This window comes from Bombina bombina, chromosome 6 (genome assembly GCF_027579735.1).
Source record: "Bombina bombina isolate aBomBom1 chromosome 6, aBomBom1.pri, whole genome shotgun sequence".
Classification (NCBI taxonomy): domain Eukaryota; kingdom Metazoa; phylum Chordata; class Amphibia; order Anura; family Bombinatoridae; genus Bombina; species Bombina bombina.
The window spans coordinates 1,069,155,256-1,069,177,802 of NC_069504.1; the positions used below are offsets into that span (position 1 = coordinate 1,069,155,256).

At 39.0% G+C, this 22,547-nt stretch overlaps 1 protein-coding gene and 1 long non-coding RNA gene across 3 annotated transcripts in view; one reads left to right on the forward strand and one right to left on the reverse strand.

Moving 5' to 3' along the window:
- Positions 1-22,547, forward strand: part of LOC128664187 (uncharacterized) — a 100,781-nt gene that overhangs the window by 20,646 nt on the left and 57,588 nt on the right. The window lies entirely within an intron of this gene.
- Positions 1-22,547, reverse strand: part of LOC128664186 (aldo-keto reductase family 1 member C1) — a 105,032-nt gene that overhangs the window by 6,797 nt on the left and 75,688 nt on the right. The window contains exon 7 of the mRNA XM_053718950.1: positions 6,418-6,583. Within this exon, the coding sequence (XP_053574925.1) occupies positions 6,418-6,583 (166 nt within the window). The remainder of the gene's footprint in view (positions 1-6,417; positions 6,584-22,547) is intronic.

The window sequence follows — 22,547 nt, forward strand, 5'->3', positions numbered from 1 at the left end:
ATAGGCACTTACAGTCTATGGGGTAGATTTAACAAATGTCAGACGGACATGAACTGCTGTAGCGAATCATGTCCGCCCGACATCGCTAAATGCCGACAGCATACACTGTCGGCATTTAACATTGCACAAGCATTTCTAGTGAAATGCTTGAGCAATGACCCCCCTGCAGATTTGCGGCCAATCAGCCGCTAGCACGGGGTGCCTCAGAGGTGGTGAATGAGTTAAGAAGCAGCGTTCTTTAGACCGCTGCTTCTTAACTTATGTTTCCGGTGAGCCTGAGACATCGGGTGGAGAAAGCAGCAACCGCTGCTTAATAATTCTCCCTCCATGTGTAGAACCTATTAGTATAAAGTAAGAGTTTCTGTAAGGGTTGGAATTTATAATTGTTTTTGCTAAAAGGGCCTCTTATCCCAGCGCACATACAGTCTATGTTATCTTCTTACAGATCTCCAACAAGCAGATTGAAAATGTTTGTAGCATGACTGGGCGTGGATTTGTGCTGCCCAGACACATTTATATGTGTGTTTGTTTTAAACAGCCCCAGATATGCTGCCTTCCTGGGGCGCGATCCGATATCGATCGCAGTTTGCGGCGCAAGCGAGGGAACCGGCGTCGCCCGCAGTTTCAGCTCGCAACTCGAGCCATCCCATATAGGTCGCCGTCAGATGCTAACGTGCCGTAAGTCTCACAAACCAGCGATGTCCAGAAATCTGCGTAAGTACAAATTTCTGGCGTCGCCAGTGACTTGCGGCACGTTAGAAACTGCCGGCGCCTATAAAACCTGACTAAAGTTTAAAACACCCGCACTGTCTAACACGCCTCCCTAACATAGCCCGCACTGTCTAACACGCCTCCCTAACATAGCCCGCACTGTCTAACCCTCTATCCGCTATCCCCCCTCACTAGCCTAACAATAAAAAAGCTATTAACCCCTAAACCGCCGCTCCTTTACCCCGCCGCAACCTAATAAAGTTATTAACCCCTAAACCGCCGCTCCCGTACCCCGCCGCCAGCTATATTATATCTATAACCCCCTAAAGTGAGCCCCTAACACCGCCGCCATCTATATTAAAATTATTAACCCCTAATGTAAGCCCCTTACACCGCCGCCATCTCTATTAAAATGATTAACCCCTAATTTAATCTACCTACCCCGCCGCCAGCTATATTATCTATATTAACCCTAAGTATATTATAGTTAATATAGGTATTACATTATATATATTAACTATATTAACCCTAATTATATTAGGGTTAATATAGTTAATATAGTTACTATAGTATTTATATTAACTATATTAACTCTATCTAACCCTAACTAAATTTATATTAAATTAATCTAATTCATTTATAAACTAAAATATTCCTATTTAAATCTAAATACTTACCTATAAAATAAACCCTAAGATAGCTACAATATAATTAATAATTATATTGTAGCTATGTTAGGGTTAATATTTATTTTACAGGTAAATTGTTAATTATTTTAACTAGGTATAAGAGATATTAAATAGTTATTAACTATTTAATATCTACCTAGTTAAAATAATTACCCAATTACCTGTAAAATAAATCCTAACCTAAGTTACAAATACACCTACACTATCAATAAATTTAATAAACTACAAACATCTATCTAAAAATACAATTAAATTAACTAAACTAAATTACAAAAAAAAACAAACACTAAATTACAAAAAATAAAAAAAAGATTACAAGATATTTAAGCTAATTACACCTATTCTAAGCCCCCTAATAAAATAATAAACCCCCAAAATAAAAAAAATTCCCTGCCCTATTCTAAATTCAACAAATTTCAAAGCTCTTTACCTTACCAGCCCTTAAAAGGGCCTTTTGTGGGGCATGCCCCAAAGAATTCAGCTCTTTTGCATACAACAAATACAATACCCCCCCCCCCATTACAACCCACCACCCACATACCCCTATTCTAAACCCACCCAAACCCCCCTTAAAAAAGCCTAACACTACCCCCCTGAAGATCTCCCTACCTTGTCTTCACCACACCGGGCCGAACTCCTGATCCGATCCGGGCGATGTCTTCCTCCAAGCGGCAAAGAAGAATTCTTCCTCCGGCGATGTCATCCTCCAAGCGGCAAAGAAGAATTCTTCCTCCGGCGACGTCTTCCTCCAAGCGGCAGCAAAGTCTTCATTCTTCCGGCGGCATCTTCAATCTTCTTTCTTCGCTCCGCCGCCGCGGAGCATCCATCCCGGCCGACTGCTGAACTTGGAATGAGGTACCTTTAAATGACGTCATCCAAGATGGCGTCCGCCGAATTCCGATTGGCTGATAGGATTCTATCAGCCAATCGGAATTAAGTTAAAAAAATCTGATTGGCTGATTGAATCAGCCAATCAGATTCAAGTTCAATCCGATTGGCTGATCCAATCAGCCAATCAGATTGAGCTCGCATTCTATTGGCTGATCGGAACAGCCAATAGAATGCGAGCTCAATCTGATTGGCTGATTGGATCAGCCAATCGGATTGAACTTGAATCTGATTGGCTGATTCAATCAGCCAATCAGATTTTTTTAACTTAATTCCGATTGGCTGATAGAATCCTATCAGCCAATCGGAATTCGGCGGACGCCATCTTGGATGACGTCATTTAAAGGTACCTCATTCCAAGTTCAGCAGTCAGCCGGGATGGATGCTCCGCGGCGGCGGAGCGAAGAAAGAAGATTGAAGATGCCGCCGGAAGAATGAAGACTTTGCTGCCGCTTGGAGGAAGACGTCGCCGGAGGAAGAATTCTTCTTTGCCGCTTGGAGGATGACATCGCCGGAGGAAGAATTCTTCTTTGCCGCTTGGAGGAAGACATCGCCCGGATCGGATCAGGAGTTCGGCCCGGTGTGGTGAAGACAAGGTAGGGAGATCTTCAGGGGGGTAGTGTTAGGCTTTTTTAAGGGGGGTTTGGGTGGGTTTAGAATAGGGGTATGTGGGTGGTGGGTTGTAATGGGGGGGGGTATTGTATTTGTTGTATGCAAAAGAGCTGAATTCTTTGGGGCATGCCCCACAAAAGGCCCTTTTAAGGGCTGGTAAGGTAAAGAGCTTTGAAATTTGTTGAATTTAGAATAGGGCAGGGAATTTTTTTTATTTTGGGGGTTTATTATTTTATTAGGGGGCTTAGAATAGGTGTAATTAGCTTAAATATCTTGTAATCTTTTTTTTATTTTTTGTAATTTAGTGTTTGTTTGTTTTTGTAATTTAGTTTAGTTAATTTAATTGTATTTTTAGATAGATGTTTGTAGTTTATTAAATTTATTGATAGTGTAGGTGTATTTGTAACTTAGGTTAGGATTTATTTTACAGGTAATTGGGTAATTATTTTAACTAGGTAGATATTAAATAGTTAATAACTATTTAATATCTATTATACCTAGTTAAAATAATTAACAATTTACCTGTAAAATAAATATTAACCCTAACATAGCTACAATGTAATTATTAATTATATTGTAGCTATCTTAGGGTTTATTTTATAGGTAAGTATTTAGATTTAAATAGGAATATTTTAGTTTAAAAAGGAATTAGATTAATTTAATATAAATTTAGTTAGGGTTAGATAGAGTTAATATAGTTAATATAAATACTATAGTAACTATATTAACTATATTAACCCTAATATAATTAGGGTTAATATAGTTAATATATATAATGTAATACCTATATTAACTATAATATACTTAGGGTTAATATAGATAATATAGCTGGCGGCGGGGTAGGTAGATTAAATAAGGGGTTAATCATTTTAATAGAGATGGCGGCGGTGTAAGGGGCTTACATTAGGGGTTAATAATTTTTATATAGGTGGCGGCGGTGTAAGGGGTCAGATTAGGGGATAGATAAGGTAGATGGCGGCGGTTTTAGAGGCTCACAGTAGGGGGTTAGTTTATGTAGATGTCGGCGGGGTCCGGGAGCGGCGGTTTAGGGGGTAATAACTTTATTAGGGATTTCGGGGGGGGGGGGGGGGATCGCGGTTGACAGGGAGATAGACATTGCGCATGCGTTAGGTGTTAGGTTTATTTTAGCAGATCGCGGTTGACAGGGAGATAGACATTGCGCATGCGTTAGGTGTTAGGTTTATTTTCTAGTTAGTTTAGGGAGTTACGGGGCTCCAATAGTCAGCGTAAGGCTTCTTACGGCTGCTTTTTGTGGCGAGGTGAAAATGGAGTAAGTTTTCTCCATTTTCGCCACGTAAGTCCTTACGCTGCATATTGGATACCAAACTGCGCGGGTTTGGTATACCTGCCTATGGCCCAAAAAACTGCGGGCGACGGCAGAAATATACGGGCGTAACTTCTAGGTTACGCCGTATATGTGATACCAAACCCGCGCAAATATTGGCGTCGCCGGCTTTTGCGGGCGACGATTTATATCGGATCGACCCCCTGATGTCTAACAAGTATGTATTGTATTGTTTCCTGCATTTTGAATAGGAGGCACCTGTAGTTAATGGGCATTTAACAAATATTTGCCATTGTGCTTTGAATAGCTTTATTAGCATATAATTTTCATACATTTATTTTAAAACTTGTTAAGTTGTAAAGTTATTCATAGTAACCTCTTAATTCTACTAATAGCTGTATTATGAGTAATCACAATTTTACTAAAGTGAAACAGAAAATTCAATACAAACATATCACAGTTATACTAAAATTAGACAATAAATTCAATAAAAGCAGTTGTCTGTATAGAAGGGGGGGTTAAAAAGTTATACTTAATAAACCATTAGGAGAGCTCATGAGTCCCAATGTGCAGGCTTGTAAAAATAAATGTTGTGGTGAATGTATTATTATTATTATTATCAGTTATTTGTAGAGCGCCAACAGATTCCACAGCGCTAATGTAGAATAAAGTCCTAGGAAGAACCCTTCAGTATACTCTCCAGCTATGCTGGTATCTAGAGAAGCAGTTGGAACTTGTAACCACTCAACCACAAATACTATGAAAACGTTCTTAGGTGCACGGTCAGAATCCAGACACAATTACAGTCATCCAAAGCTCACCTTTTGTGTCCAGCTAAGTGTTGGTACTTATCTCACTTTCTTGTGGTCCACACTTGCTGATATGTACACTTAACTTAAGGTGCAAAAGAGTGAAGCCTTCTCGGCGTCCCAACTCCGCTCTGAGCAGTGAAATCTCATGTCTCCGGTCATGTGATTTCCCCAACCAATCGGATTCTCTTTCCTCTGTGTTCACAATGGAACAGTTCAGATAAAAACAAACAGAGCGCTCTGTGTTAAAAAATCAGAAACCTGACCTGCTGCAATCATCTACGCGTTTCAGCCACCTGTGGGCCTTTATCATCTTGCTGCTCAGAGCGAAGTTGGGATGCCAAGGAGGCTTCTCTCTTTTGCACCTTAAGTGTACATATCAGCAAGTGTGGACCACAAGTAAGTGAGATAAGTACCAACATTTAGCTGGACACGAAAGGTGAGCTTTGGATGACTGTAATTGTGTCTGGATTCTGACCGGGCACCTAAGAATGTTTTCATAGTATTTGTGGTTGAGTGGTTACAACTGCTTCTCTAGATACCAGCATATCTGGAGAGTATATTGAAGGATTCTTCCCCGGACTTTATTCTACATTCGCCTCAACATTTGTTTTTGCAAGCTTTCACATTGGGACTCATTAGCTCTCCTTTCTAACCTAAGAGTGGTTTATTAAAGGGGCACTGAACACAATTTTTTTCTTTCATGATTCAGATAGAGCATGAAATTGTAAGCCACTTTTTAATTTACTCCTATTATCAATTTTTCTTTGTTCTCTTGTAATCTTTATTTTAAAAGCAGGAATGTAAATCTTAGCAGCCAGCCCATTTTAGGTCCAGCACCATGGAAAGTGCTTGCTTATTGGAGGATTACATTTACCCACCAATAAGCACACATAACCCAGATTCTCAACCAAAAATGGGCCAGCTCCTATGCATCACATTCCTGCTTTTTAAATAAAGATAGCAAGAGAACGAATACAAATTTATAATAGGAGTAAATTAGAAAGTTGCTTAAAATTGCATGCTCTATCTGAATCATGAAAGAAAAAAAAAATGGGTTTAGTGTCCCTTTAAGGGTAACTTTTTAACCGCCCCCCCCCCCCTTCTATACAGACAACTGCTTTTATTGAATTTATTGTCTAATTTTAGTATAACTGTGATCTGTTTTTATTGAATTTTCTGTTTCACTTTAGTAAAATTGTGATTACTTGTATTGGTGGCTGTGATTGCTTTTGTAGCGCACTTTTCTTTTTCACTTTTATGTTTAAACCCTGGAATTGGCTGTAGAGGACAATCCCCTTTGTTAAGTTGCCACACCTCTATATCACACCTTTAGAGTTAGATACCTGTTCTTCACTAATAGCTTTATTAGCTCCCAAATCCTGATTTCTTTTACACCAACCTGAAAATTTTCCTTGATCCGCTCAGGATTATAGCTCTTCGCAATGGGCACAATCTCACGTTGGATTAGGTATCGGATTGATATCTGAGCTGGAGTCTTGTTGTGTTTCTTAGCTAATGAATTTAGCACTGGGTCTTCTAGTAGAATTGGGGCATTGTGGTCCACCCTAAAATCATGAGAAAAAAGAAAATGCTCTAACAGTGTGATTCACTGATTAAGCACATAGTTAAAGTCAGCTCCAGAGTAGCAATACACAACCGGTGCTTAGCTGAACACATTTGGTGAGCCAATGACAAGAATCAAATGTGTATAGCCACCAATCACTAGCTAGCTCCCAGTAGTGCATCTACATAGGTAGTGCTCCTACCTAGGTATGCTTTTTAACACAATACCAAGAGAATGATTTAAATTTCATAATATAAGTAAATCAAAAAGTCTCTTAACATTCTATGTTCTATCTGAAATATGAAAGTTTTATTTTGACACTCAAGTCCTGTTACACAGGGCCAAAGGCCTACTGAAATACAGAACCAGGCGGCCATATTACACCCAGTATGGACGGGGCTAACCTGAGATCACTCCAAAACCTTCCCTGTCTCATGAACTACTAAGTACTGTATATATTTTTCTTACAACAATACATTACTTTATACATAACTTCACACATTAGCAAATAGATACTAATAACATATGTTAGTATACATTAGTTCCCTTTAAAGAGACAGTAAACATCAAAATTGTTATTGTGTAAAAAAAAGATAGATAACGCCTTTACTACCCATTCCCCAGCTTTGCACAATCAACACTGTTATATTTAAACCTCTAAATGTCTTCATGTTTCTAAGCTACTAAAGAGAGCCTCTTATCACATGCTTTTTTATTAGCTTTTCACAAAAGGGGAGTGCTAATTCATGTGCTCACAATCATAGGTTGTGCACAGCACAGCACTAATTGGCTAAAATGCAAGTCAATAGATAATAAATAAAAAGTGATGTGATCAGGGGGCTGTCAGAAGAGGCTTATATACTAGGTAATCACAGATGTTAAAAGTATATTAATATAATCATGTTGGTTATGAAAAACTGGGAATGGGCAATAAAGGGATTATCTATCTATCTAAACAATAACATTTTTAGACTTGACCGTCCCTTTAAATTAACTTTAAAAGGTAGAATATTTACCTGTAGCACGCTGGAGAGCCCTGGGCTCTGTGAAGAAGGGACAGAATTTGTGTGGCTCCCCCAGCGTGTTATAGGAAAGTATTGAACTGCAGGTGATAGTTTTTCACCTGTAGTAAAAGAACATTTACATTCTTATTAAGAAAATAAATGTTACAGAATATTCAGTATTTGTTGTTTTTTTTTAACAAAATTGATACTGAATAGTGCAGCAAAGGAATATTTTTTAAAAAAATGAAATTTTCTTAATATTCGTTCCAAATGATTCATAAGAGTGATTAAACAAGTCTACTGCTTGCCCTGTCAGTCCCCTCTGAGGAGGCAGACATCAAATCTCCTGAGCACATTGGCGGTGGGCGGTGTTGTACTTGGAATTTTTTGTGCAATTGCTTGTAGCTGACTTATAGTATCTGCGGCCTATTCAATGCAAAGGGAGGCAGACTGGCTCCAATATCAACCAGCCCATTTGTACATGGGGCTCATGGGCATCCACAGGGGGGCAATTTGTCCCCCCCCCCTCACTGGAGTATAAACTGCAAACTGTCTGTTTTTGTTTCTTTTAATTCTTTTTAGAGGAAAAAGCACAGTAATCTGGGAGTTACATAGCATTCTGGAATTTATAGTTCACTATTTCCCTCTCAGTTTTGCTCCACTGCAGTTCTGGACTCAGCATGCATTATAAAGTGATGTGGAGTGAACTTCCTGGAAGGAGGAAAGTCCACTCCCACCACCTTTTTAAAAGCAGCAAAAAATAAGGTATCTCATTAATGGCAATGTGCTCTGGCTTAACTCTTTCTGTCCTGAGTCCTCCTACTCACATACTGGAATATATTGTTAAAACGCTTGCCAATAAGCACAAATAGAGGAATGTTTATTTTTGCATATTTTAGGTAATGTATGGTTAGCAGTTTTAGGCATTTAGGCTTTATATGTATAGGTTAACTTATGTTGGTTCGCCTGTGTTTAATTTTCATTTTGTTTTTCTTCTTTATAACTGTATAATGCAACATATAAAATAAAACACTAATACATACAAATATATGCTCCTTTTTTTATTTATAAGTTTCTGCGGGCGCCTATGGTAAGGCGGATGTCTCTGTTTTATACAGATCTTAATTATTCAGAGGGCCTATTTCACAGAGACAATTTTATAGTCTTAAAAACCAACCATTATTTCAGTCTCTTTTCTCTATATTAAAGAACATTAAACATATTTTGCTATTATGTAAAAAAAAACTGTGCTATTAACAAAACTTTTAACAAACTATTCCAATATGTGAGTAAGAGGACTTTGCACAGAAAGTGTTAACTCAGAGCACATTGTCATTATTGTGATAACTTATTCTTTGCTGATGTTACAAATGTGGTGGGAGTGGAAATATATTTATTTTTTATTTTTTTTGTAATATTTTTATTGAGGTTGTGGTAATATATACAGAGAAGAGAAAAAGAAATGAAATAACGTGTATGGGTAAAAAAAGTCAGTGTCCTCATAACAGAAAGATGCCGTTGTTATAACCTTAGATGATAATTCAGCTTGTAGGACGTTTTACGATGCTGTAGTAGTCTAACGGTTGGAGAGCAAATTTAAAAGAAAGGGATTTTGAACCTTTATTTATTAAACTTGAATTATCTGCCTAAGTGTTTTGTTTCTTATCTTTACTTTTTGCTTAAAATAATGCAATTGTAAGAGTTATATCTGAACACTTAAGGAGCAGTGCATAAGCATATGAAATACTGAATTAGAAAGAATGGACTATACAGACTTAATAAACCTGATAGTCTTAAAGAAATGCTTTTATTGCACTGTGAAAAATGAATTATAGAAATTAATTCGGTAGATTACTGGAACTTGTGATTGAAAAGGAATTTGTGTCATCAACTTAAAATATAACCTTTATTAGTTTTATTTATAAAAAAGACAGCATAAATTGTGTGTGTATGCTACCCTGGAGAGAGTTAAAAACACACTCTCTGTTGATTGTATGATACTTAGCTTGTATGATATCACTAATATAGAATACTTGGTAACCTAGTTGTGAAACCAAGTTTATATTTTAGGTGTATCTGTATATTTATCTATCTAAGGACTGTGTGGCCTAATCTCTGGCCAGTCCCTAGATTTACCCCGGTGGGTATTCTTATACAGTATACCTATTGTACTTAAACTTGATGGTCTTTGTAGATAGATAGGCTTTTAAGGCATTATGGACATCAATGTCAAGCTATGTAACCAGTATACCGTGGGCTAATACCAATGTTTACACTTGCAATAAAATATCTGTGGAGACTGGGAAGTCTGGAGGATTACCTATATGGCAGTCTCTATATTGTATCACCAACCCTTGATTTTTAAGTTAACTTAGCAAATCTGACTGATATTGATTAAATTCAATATGATTGTGCACGTACTATTGCATTAAGGGATAAGCTCAGATTTCAGCTAGTGGTAAATTAAGGCAGTCTGAGTCTTATGGTACTTGACGTTATGTTGTCAAAATGAATGTCGTTATAGCATCTTAATAGATTCTGGGAATTTTCATCCAGTCTGGAGCTATGTTTCAAATGACTATTCAGACTAAACCTTCATATTTGTGCTTAAAATCGCTTGCAGACTTTTATTTTCTGTCACACTGTTTTTGCTCTAGTAGTGTTGCAGCGTTTCTAAGTTACAACTTGTAATGGTTTGGCATTATGTGTCTAATGTTTAATTATCTTGGTAATGCCGCCTGTAAGCTTTACTACTTATAAGATCGTCTAAGGTATTGTTAAAACAGTATCGTCTTGGAACCTACTCCTTGAGATTTATATTACCTTCACGTTACCGTGTTATATTATGCAGGTGCAGCGGTTAACCATTAATTAAACGTAGGGTAAATAGTAATAGCTACTGCTTAAGCCTGTGAGAATCAGACTTGTTTTTGCTGTCACTCTGTTTTGACTACAGTAGTATTGCAGCGTTGATAAATTAGAGCTTGTAATAGTATGACACTATGCGTCTAATTTTTTAATTATCGTAGTAATGCCACCTGTAGGTTGTATTTCTTCTATAGTAGTGTACGATATTTTGGAGATAATTATTGTCTTAAATCTTAATCCCCCAGATATTATATTACCCACACGTTATCATATTATGTTATGCAAGTGCAGCGGTTACCCATTTTTGTATATACTGGGATGAAATACTAATAGCTTCTGCTTAAGCCTATGAAAAGCCACAGGTTACTTTGTACGAATTAACTATCTAAAGTTTTTTAAACTAAGATATTTTTATCTATTATTACAACATGAGAGGCAGTTAAAAAATAGCGAGGACCCCTGACGCAGCGTTTCACTAACGCATCCTCAGAGGGGTTGGAGAGCAAAGTTTGGAAGAACATTTTATGTCGTCAATGTCTTAAAGGGATAGGAAAGTCAAAATTAAACTTAAATGATTCCGACAGAGCATGTCATTTTAAGACACTTTTAAATTCACTTATTTTAAAATGTGCTTCGTTATCTTGGTATCCCTTGTTGGAAAAGAATACGCACATATCCTACACTAGTGGGAGCTGCTGCTGACTGGTGTCTGCACACATTTGTCTCTTGTGATTTTCTAACTAGATCTCTTCCTCTGGCTGCCAGTGGTGCAGTGCTGTTCCTTCAGCAATGGATAACAAGAGAATTAAGCAAATTTGATAATAGAAGTAAATTGGAAAGTTGTTTAAAATTGTCTGTTCTATCTGAATCATGGAAGAAAATGTTGGGGTTTACTGTCCCTTTAAGAACGTCCGTCCAACATTGTTATGGAGTATATCAACAACTGTAGTTTACATACATGACAATTCAGGCAAATAAATCTGAACTGTAGCTTGATATAAAATAAAACTGAACATATATGAAACACTTCAAGCATATAAATATGAACTGTAGCTTGATATAGAATATAAGCTTAATAACATTATACATTAGGTATGCTACTAAGGGCTAGTACTTTTTTGGCTGTTGTGTGTAGTAACCTTATTTTTTTCTTTTTCTCTCTTTTTTTAATTCAAATTTAGTATAGTATAGTCAACCCTTATTTCTAAATACCGAGATTAATATTGGAGAAATCCCCAGCAATAATACAAAAGGTCTCTCTTGGACCATAAACATAGATATACTTTAGGAAGGGGAGTGGAAATGGGTATATGGTGGCCACTGAACATTATAGAGTCACACAAGTGTCAGGGTGCCAGGAATCAGACTGAGACGAGAAGTGCAAAAATAAACACACCTTTATTAATAGCAAAAAATAATAAAAAGTCCACAAGTCAAATAACAAGCCAGGAATCAAAACCAGAGCTGGTAGTCAGATGAGCCAATTCAGGAGCCAACGCGAATAGTCAGACGAGCCGAGTCAGGAGCCAAAGCGAGTAGTCAGACGAGCCGAGTCAGGAGCCAAAGCTAGTAGTCAGACTTGCCGGAATCAGGAACAAGGAGAACAGCAGTCAGGAACAAGCCAGGGATCAGGAACCAGGAGGGACGTCAGACAGCCAGGTAATACACAGGCGCTCTCACAAACAGGTCTGAGACAACGCAAGGGCAAAGCATACTGAACAGAAGCCCTTTAAATAATAAGTGATGACATCACAATTCTGAAACTGCATCCTATCTCACAAGGATGATGTACACCAGTCTGGCCATAAAAGGAAGTGCAGGAAATGAGCAGCATTACACAGTATGCACCAGAGTCAGCAAGAGAGGTGAGTAAAATGGCTGCCAGCAGCACATGGTAAACAAAACAGGGAAAAAACCCTGACAGTACCCTCCCCTCAACGACCCCTCCCCTATGGGAGGACAAAAGGCTTATTTGGGAAATGGGCATGGAAGACAGGGAGGAGGGCGGGAGCATGAACATCAGAGGAGGGAACCCATGAATGCTCCTCCGGTCCGTAGCCCCTCCAGTGAACCAAATGCTGTACAGAGCCCCTGGACATATGAGAGTCAATAATGCTGCTGACCTCATACTCCTCATAGTTGTCAACAAAGATAGAACGGGAACGAGGCAACACAGTGGTAAACCAATTAAAAAACCAATGGTTTCAAGAGGGAGACATGAAAAACATTGAAGATGCGCATTGCAGGAGGAAGGTCAAGAGCGTAGGCCACAGGATTGACCCATCGGAGTATTCAAAAAGGACCAACATAACGGGGAGCCAGTTTATTGGAAGGCACATGAAGGTTCAAGTTGCGGGAAGACAGCTAAACTCTCTCACCAACCTGGTAGGAAGGCGCGGGCAGGCGCCTACAATCAGCCTGGAACTTTTGGAGCTGCATAGAACGATAAAGGCAATCCTGAATCTGCACCCACGTGGAACGGAGTTGCCGGAGATGCTCCTCCAAAGCCGGAATACCCTGAGACATGAATGAATCGGGCAACAAGGATGGTTGAAACTCATAATTCGCCATGAACGGGGATAACTTGGAGGAAGCATTAATAGCATTATTATGAGCAAACTCTGCCCAAGGTAACAGTTCAGACCAATTATTGTGGTGATCTGAGACATAGCAATGGAGGAACTGTTCCAGAGCTTGATTAGACCGTTCCGCAGCCCCATTGGACTGAGGGTGATATGCCGAGGAGAAGGAAAGCTGGATCCCCTTTTGAGCACAAAAGGAAAGCCAAAATCTGGAAACAAACTGACTACTCCGGCCCGACACTATCTCCTTGGGTAACCCATGTAAATAAAAGACCTCCCTGGCAAAAATTGAAGCAAGCTCCTGAGAGGCAAGAGAGGTGAGTAAAATGGCTGCCAGCAGAACATGGCAAACAAAACAGGGGAAAAACCCTGACAACAAGGACCCTAGACTAGAATATATATATATATATATATATATATATATATATATATATATATATATATATATATATATATATATATATATATATATATATATATATATATATATATATATATAAAAAAGAGCCGTATATAATTATGTATAATCGGTAAGGGCTATTCCACACTCTATTATGGGAATCTGTCACCAACTTTAAATCTTTCCCTAATATAATTTAAGCTATGAGGATCTTGTTTAATCTGTATAATCATATTGAGATCTCTACTTCCATCTAGTAGCTATATCTGGTATCGATGGGAGATCATGGGTAGATGTGCTTAGTAGTCTGTCTAGTAGCTAAGAATCTAGCTTACACTAATTAAAAATTAAATAGGGATAGAGCATATTCAGGTGTAAATAAGCACTGCTTTCAAATAATTATGTAGCTCCACACTGGTGTTCCAGAGTTCTTGTGTAATAGGGATATTATGGGGTTGTAGTATAGGTATGCCCCCTGTCTCCTCTGCCTCTTGATATTGGCACTTCAGTTATGAATTTACTGTGGCATCCGACTCCGGTTCAGATCCATGCTTGGGTGCCTCCTCCATGTCTGTCACAAGATTCCTGCACTCTCAATGTCAGTATTATAGACGTGCATGTTGGCAGAGCTTGCATGGTTATTTGTAAATCTTCTGTGTGGTAGATGTATATTGTCCCGCACCCTAGGGACAGCCGCAGCCCTCAGGGTCAGGTCAGTGCTGATCAACTCGATGCAACTAGTGACTTGACTTTGTGTCTCAACAAGTATTGGTTCTTCTGTAAGTAGTGCCGTGAATCCGGATGTCTCATCTTTTCATATTGAGGAAGCTGTAGTATGCAATCCAAGGCCTCGATCACTGCTTATACAAAGTCTGCAAAAATGATCTGAAGTGTCTGCGAGGTATCCTCCATGGTGAGAGATATAGGAAATATTCTCGAATAGCCCCAATTTTGTGATAAGGTGATATAGGAATTGTGGTCGTTCTTCAGCGCAATTAGCTGATTGATCTGATGTAGAAAGTATCTGTGTACTTTTTAACCCAGAGACCTGGGGGGGGGATGTATGCGGCAGCCTCATCAACTCGGTTCTCTGTCAATGGATCGGTTATGGCCTAGTTAGTAAAAGTTGTGCATGGCTTACTTGAATAACATAGGTCAGGCTTGTCGTTATATCCGCTGCTAAACTCTGGCAGAGTGGGTAGGCTATTTCTGCTTCCAGATATGGAAGTTGCATTAAATTAGCTTTACTTAATTATATCTAAAAAGCAGAATTTTGTAAAATATAAGCAGGAGCTTCACAGAGACACGTCCTGCCACTCCAAGCGTAGGCTCTGCCCCCCAACATCAACTTTTTAAATGGCAATGGGGCCGATTTTATCAAAGCTTCAATTGATAATGCACTGGAAGTCCGCGTCAAATTAGATGCAATGTTGATGCGCCATGGTTAACAAAGCGTCAAGATCCTCAAATATTGAAATGTGTGATTAAATATACGCTCCTGCAATATCAATCCGACGCAGATTGATCCTTGTGTTATTTGAGTGAAATACTGATCATTTGCCATCACATTCAACTCCATTTGACCGTCTTGCCAATTTATCAAACATTCAACAGGTACGCTTGTGTCGATTCCAATGCAGCATACCTATCATTCAAACCGCCTCCCTTGAGGCCGCGAATACCATAGAAATCAATTGAAGTCTAAAAACACAGAAAGGTTATGTTCGATGCTGCAAGACAATGACGCATATTAGCTAATACAAGTAAATTAGGGAGATGTTACCCTACTTATACATCTTTGTCTCTCATTACAAAGCAATATTGACTCCAGTAAATGCATCGAGACGCAATAATAAATCGGCCCTATATGTTTACAATAAACTAACTTTAATATTTTTGAAAGTAAGTCATGTGAGTGCCTATCACTTTCCTTTTTGGCTTCTCTAAATTATGTGGAATAATCAAAGTTTTACACAAAAAGAGAGATGTTTTAAGTACTTTTAATGTCTGAGGGAACCACAGTAATGAGTAGGGTCCCTAGCACCCACCAGCACCCCAAATAATCACCACTGTCTGAAAGAAGTACATTCTGATCAAACTGCTGAAGTGAATATCTTAAATAAGGATTGTTTTAAATGAAGAAACAAATGACAAAATGGATTTGTTTGAAATGGATATTATTAAATAAAATAAATATTAGAGATTCTCAACAGGCCTGGCATAAAACTGATGTGGTACTACTCTTTAAAAAGGGAAGCAGGGGGGACTTCCGGGCGGCGGCCTTGATAGGTCACAAGATTTAATGCTGCTCCAGCTTTCCAGGCTTATCTATATGATATCATCTGTCTACTCTGTCATCCAAGCTGGTGGTATACATAATATTACTGGGATGAAACTGTCCTTCCCTTTCATACCCAGATTTTCAAAATTCCTGCAAGCCTAATCTTCCGGAGCTTATGGCCTCTATTAAAACCCCCCCGACTGAGCACTTGGGGGCCTCAGTTGTAGCACAGTGCCAATAGTGCGCTGCTAATACCTAACTCAGATTCCTCCTAGTACCATATGTTCATTCCCCCTACGGAGATGGTGGTCGTGACTCTGGAGGAGATCAAGGCCCTGCTCGACTCTTACCAGATCTTATTTACTAAAACCCTGCAGGACTCAACACAACTCCCCACGTGGGATGCCAACCTTAACCAAACAGAAGTGATTAATGGAGGCGACGGCACTCCGGAGCCCCAGCAGCTATCACTTGCATCAGGTAACGGAGATGTCTGCAAGAAGGCAGACAGCGTGGTCCGGAACAAGACAGGAGGGCCTTTGCAGCTTACCCCTAACAACAATGGAAGAGAGAGAGTGCCTGTAACATGCTCCGGGGATTTCCGCGGGATAGTTCCTGAGGTGGAGAACAAAGTATGCGGAGAAGTAGCTGTCCTAACCACCACGTCAGGAAATACAAGGATTATTATTCACCAAAGACCTTCTGTACTACTTACCTATCCATCAATCCTTTTGAGCTCCATCGATGCACATCGCTCGCACAAGAATTTGAATGACCAGCCAGAGGGCTCTAGCGCCCACAAAACGTCTCTGTTGGCAAAAATCCTGCTCGATGTTCCCACAGAGCCGCAAGATCTAACTACATTATCCTGCAATCTAGGAGTGCCCACGAAGAGACTCTACAAACTGTCAAATAACTATTCTTGTGGGTCTAAGAGTAAAGCCTTGAGGGACATAAAAAATGATGGAATGTACTGCTTAACTCACTCTAGAGTCACAATGCACAGATCTGGGTTTGGTTGATATCTTGCCAGAGGTATCTTGCCGCTCCCAGGTTTAATGTTTTTCAATCATAGCCTGTCGAGATGTCTGATGCTACCCTTCTATAATTTAATTTGTTATCAAATTATAATAACATAGGACATCAAATTCTCTACGAGTATTCCAAGTTTCTATCCCTGGAGGGTTTTTGAGCCACTATAATATATGTGTATGCCTGTTTGCATGAACAAGTTATAGTTTTTTAGTGACTATCCTTATGTTGCTTTGCATTATACCAAGGTGTGTTGTCTCTTGCTCCCACATATTAACTGTACAATTGGTTTGGTAAGCTAAGTTTCTCAGTTTGTATATCCCTAATCAAATCAACTCAACTACTACTTCAAAAGGGTTGCTATGCCTAGCATGAGAATGCATTCTCACTGTTGCACCATACACTGGAGGAGCTCACATCACTGTTACAACTTATACAAAATAGGTGACAAGGTTTGGTTGTCTACCAGACATCTCTGTTTGTCCTGTCCTAACAAGAAACTTGGACCTCGTTTTATTGGTCCTTTCTCCATTGACAAGATAATCAATGATTTCGCTGTCAAGTTGAAATGTCCCGACTCTTATAGAATACATCCTGTCTTTCATGTGTTCCTGGTGAAACCGTTTTCTGCTAATCCTTTCCCAGGTCGGGTTGCAGCTCATCCTCCTCCGATTCTAGTGAACAACAATGATGAGTACGAAGTCCAAGACATTCTAGACTCTCGTAGGAGACAAGGACGTCTAGAATATTACAACTAGGTAAAAAGGAGAGATGTGCGCTAAGCTACTTAACCAAACTCCTAGGTCCCTAACAGATCCTCTAACAATTAGGAAAAAATGAGTATAGTCAAAGAGAAATGCTTAGGAGCCCTAAATAGCTAAAGGTTAAAAAGACATTAGGAGGTGAACCAAAAAAAAGTTATACACCACAAGCTAGTAAAAGCAATAGTTTTATATTTCTAAAATAAGCTAAAATCAGAACATAGAAACAAATGTAACAAGTGTGTAATTCTATAGTAATAAACGTTACTAAACAATTTGCAAATTGTTTAGTAACATTTCTCTTTGACGTCTAGAATATCTTGTCCACCATGCTGCGGCCAAGGTCCGTGCCTTACATCAGAGACATCCTGACAGGTGTTCCCAGGTTCATGTCCGGAGGCCGCTTCTTGGTGGGGGGCTCTGTCATGGAACCAGGGGTACCAGGGATACCTTCTTACCTGTTCACAGGTGGGTAAGGCGGAGGGCACAGTCGCAGGTTTCTCCTCGGCAGTGATTACGCCTAGTGTTTTGTCTGCGCCTGTTTGTGTGTGCTCATGTGCACGCAGGTGTGCTCACGGGTGCATCTTGGCGTGCGCATGCATGGGTGTGCATGTTTGCGGATGGCGTTACAGGTGATTTGCATCTGCTAGGGGAATCTTTGCAACACGCCTCTCTCTGTCTTCTCATTGGGTACTAGGTATCTGATGCTATTGTTGTCTTGGATACGGGGGGCATTCCTGGGCCCTATTAGGTTTAAATTCTGGACCCCTGGCTTGTTGCTGAGTTATTTTGCCAGTTTATCTGCATAACTAAGCATTCTATTTTCTCTGGTCCTATTCCCTTCCTTTGATCTTGGATTTCCTGGTTTTGACCCCCTGGCCTGACTTCCGCTTACGATACATGCTGCCTGGACCGACTTATATTACCCTGACCACGCATTTTGGATTTCCCTTGTCTGTACCTTGCCTTTGGATTGTGTGTTTCTTGCTATAGGGTTCCTCTTTCGCACTTAGGGTAGCCTGCTCCCTGACATTAACATATAATGTATATTCTAACTTGATTACTTTTTTTGGATGTAGGAATATTAATTTTTTTCTTTTTCTGTTAAACATTTTTAAAAGCAGATTTAATCAGAGAGCATATCTATCTATATCTATCTAGTAATTAAGGTATGCAATAAAGCTTGAATTGTTATATAATTTGGCTACTTTTGCGTATACAGACCCCTTTATTTTTTCACATTTTGTAAAGTTGCAGCCTTATGATACAAATGGTTTTTAAAAAAAATAAATCCACATCAATCTACACTTAAAACCCGATAATGACAAAATAAGAACCACATTTTTGATTACTTTTCAAATTTGTTAAAAAATAAAAAACTGAAATATCACATTGACATAAGTATCCAGACAATTAACTCTGTACTTAGTTAAGGCACCTTTGGCAGCAATAACAGCCTCAAATCTCTTTGGGTATGATGTGACAAGTTTTGCACACCTGGATTTGGGGATTTTCTGCAATTATTCTCTGCAGATCCTCTCAAGCTTTGTCCAATTAATGGGTACCATCGCTGGACAGCTGTTTTTGCTCTCTCCAGAGATGTTCGATTGGGTTCAAGTAAAGGCTTTGGCTGGGCCACTCAAGGATATTCACAGAGTTCTTAAGCCACTCTTGTGTTGTATTGGCTATGTGCTTTGGGTCATGGTCCTGTTGGACACTAAACCTTTAGCCTAGTCTGAAGTCCTAAGCAACCTGGATCAGGTTTTCATTAAGGATATCACTGTATTTTGCGACGTTTAGCTTTTAATAAAAACAGATGAGTCCCCAAGTCCCTTCATATGAAAAACACTCCCAAAGCATGATACTACCATCACCATGTTTCACTGTTGGGATAGTTTTGCGCAGTTGAAAAGCGATGCCTAGTTTCCTCTAGACATGACGCTTGTAATTGAAGCCAAACAGTTCTCTGGAACTCAACTAGAGTGACCACTGGGTTCATGGTCACCTCTCTTACCAAGACCCTTCTCCTCAGCTCTAGGAAGAGCCCTGGTTGTTCCAAACTTCTTCATTTTAAGAATTATGGAGGACACTGTACTCTTGGGAACTTTCATTTTTTTGTAGCCTTCCCCAGATCTGTGCCTTGACCCAATCGAGTCTCCGAACTCTGCAGACAGTTATTTTGACCTTGTGGCTTGGTTTTTACTCTGATATGCATCTTCAGCTGTAAAACCTTAAATATAGACAGGTGGGGGGCTTTCTAAATCATGTTGAATCAATTGAATTTGCCACAGGTGGATCAAAGTGTAGAAACATCTCAAAGCTGATTCAGAGAAATCTTTTGCACCCGAGCTAAAACATTTTTTTTTTTTAAATATCTTTTTATTGCACCTGAGCTAAATTTTAAGTGTCATAGCAAAGGGTCTAAATACTTATGTCAATTTGATATTTCAGTTTTTTTTCTTTTAATACATTTAAAAAATTATCAAAAATCTGAGTTTTGCTTTGTCATTATGTATGTGAAAAAAATAATTTATACCATTTTAGCATAAGGCTGCAATATAATAAAATGTGAAAAAATGAAGGGGCCTGAATAGTTTTGGAATGCACTGTATCTAAGTGTTTTGTACAGGAGCAGAGACATCTGAGAAATAATATGAAAATGAACTAAACAATACCACACCTTTTTTTTGCTAACACTGATTCCTTCATGACAGAGTAGTGCTAATCTGGTAAAATACTAATTATAGAAGGGATTGAAGAGTTCAGCAACGGAAATCACATGTGAACAGCTGTTTCACACATACTAGGCCTCATTACCACATGCTACTTATTGAAACTTGGTCTAAGGTGATTAAAACCATCTCCATTTAAATTATTGTGAATAAAAAAGATGTGAAAAAAACTCCACCGCTATGAGTTTGAGTTATCAACTACTCAATAGGCCATTGCATAGCCCATCTGTACATCTCCCATATATAATTTTCTGATATTAGAATTAAAAATGTTGGACCTCCAGGTGTACACAGGCTTACAAATTCTGAATTGTAATGTACATTAATTAAACAAATCCTAGATAGAATAAGCAAAAATTACCCTGAGAATAATTTGCAGAGTTTTAAAATTGTATTAGTTGTTTAATTATTGAAAAAAAAAAAAAGATTTGAGGGTAGATTTAACAAGTTCCAGTCGGACATGATTCGCTGTAGCAAATCATGTCCACCCCAACATCTCTAAATGCTGACAGGTTACGCTGCCAGCATTTAACATTGCACAAGCATTTCTTGTGAAATGCTTGTGCAATTCCACCTCCTGCACATTCACGACCAATCAGCTGCAAGCAGGGGGTGTCAATCATTACGATTGTATCGTATCTTACGACTGCTGCTTCTTAACTTCTGTTTCCGGTGAGCCTGAATCTTCGGGCGTAGAAAGCAGCATCCGCTGCTTGTTAAATCTACCCCTTGGTGTCTATAAAGCAGTGGGTGCCACCATGTTGTAACCCAGGTTTTCTTCCTTGCTAAGGCCAACTAGGGACACAATGGGTTAGCGTGTAGCTAATAACTGTATGGAAGATGGCGTGTTAAGTCTGATGTCTGCACTTTCAATTTTAACAGGAATTGGGAAACCCACAACTTTCAAAATTAAACTCCATAGAAAGTCCATGGAAGGGGGACAAAATATAATATTCTCACTATGTTGCAAGTTTTTTTTTTACCAGCATATAATAAACATTTTACTTTACAATCTTAGGCCTAGATTTAGAGTTCGGCGGTAGCCGTCAAAACCAGCGTTAGAGGCTCCTAACGCTGGTTTTGGCCGCCCGCTGGTATTTGGAGTCAGTGATTAAAGGGTCTAACGCTCACTTTTCAGCCGCGACTTTTCCATACCGCAGATCCCCCTACGCCATTTGCGTAGCCTATCTTTTCAATGGGATCTTCCTAACGCCGGTATTTAGAGTCGTTTCTGCAGTGAGCGTTAGAGCTCTAACGACAAGATTCCAGCCGCCTGAAAATAGCAGGAGTTAAGAGCTTTCTGGCTAACGCCGGTTTATAAAGCTCTTAACTACTGTACCCTAAAGTACACTAACACCCATAAACTACCTATGTACCCCTAAACCGAGGTCCCCCCACATCGCCGCCACTCGATTAAAATTTTTAACCCCTAATCTGCCGACCGCCACCTACGTTATACTTATGTACCCCTAATCTGCTGCCCCTAACACCGCCGACCCCTGTATTATATCTATTAACCCCTAACTTGCCCCCCACAACGTCGCCGCAAGCTACTTAAAATAATTAACCCCTAATCTTCCGACCGCAAATCGCCGCCACCTACGTTATCCCTATGTACCCCTAATCTGCTACCCCTAACATCGCCGACCCCTATGTTATATTTATTAACCCCTAATCTGCCCCCCTCAACGTCGCCGACACCTACCTACACTTATTAACCCCTAATCTGCCGAGCGGACCTGAGCGCTACTATAATAAAGTTATTAACCCCTAATCCGCCTCACTAACCCTATCATAAATAGTATTAACCCCTAATCTGCCCTCCCTAACATCGCCGACACCTACCTTCAATTATTAACCCCTAATCTGCCGACCGGAGCTCACCGCTATTCTAATAAATGTATTAACCCCTAAAGCTAAGTCTAACCCTAACACTAACACCCCCCTAAGTTAAATATAATTTTTATCTAACGAAATAAATTAACTCTTATTAAATAAATAATTCCTATTTAAAGCTAAATACTTACCTGTAAAATACATCCTAATATAGCTACAATATAAATTATAATTATATTATAGCTATTTTAGGATTAATATTTATTTTACAGGCAACTTTGTAATTATTTTAACCAGGTACAATAGCTATTAAATAGTTAAGAACTATTTAATAGTTACCTAGTTAAAATAATAACAAATTTACCTGTAAAATAAATCCTAACCTAAGATATAATTAAACCTAACACTACCCTATCAATAAAATAATTAAATAAACTACCTACAATTACCTACAATTAACCTAACACTA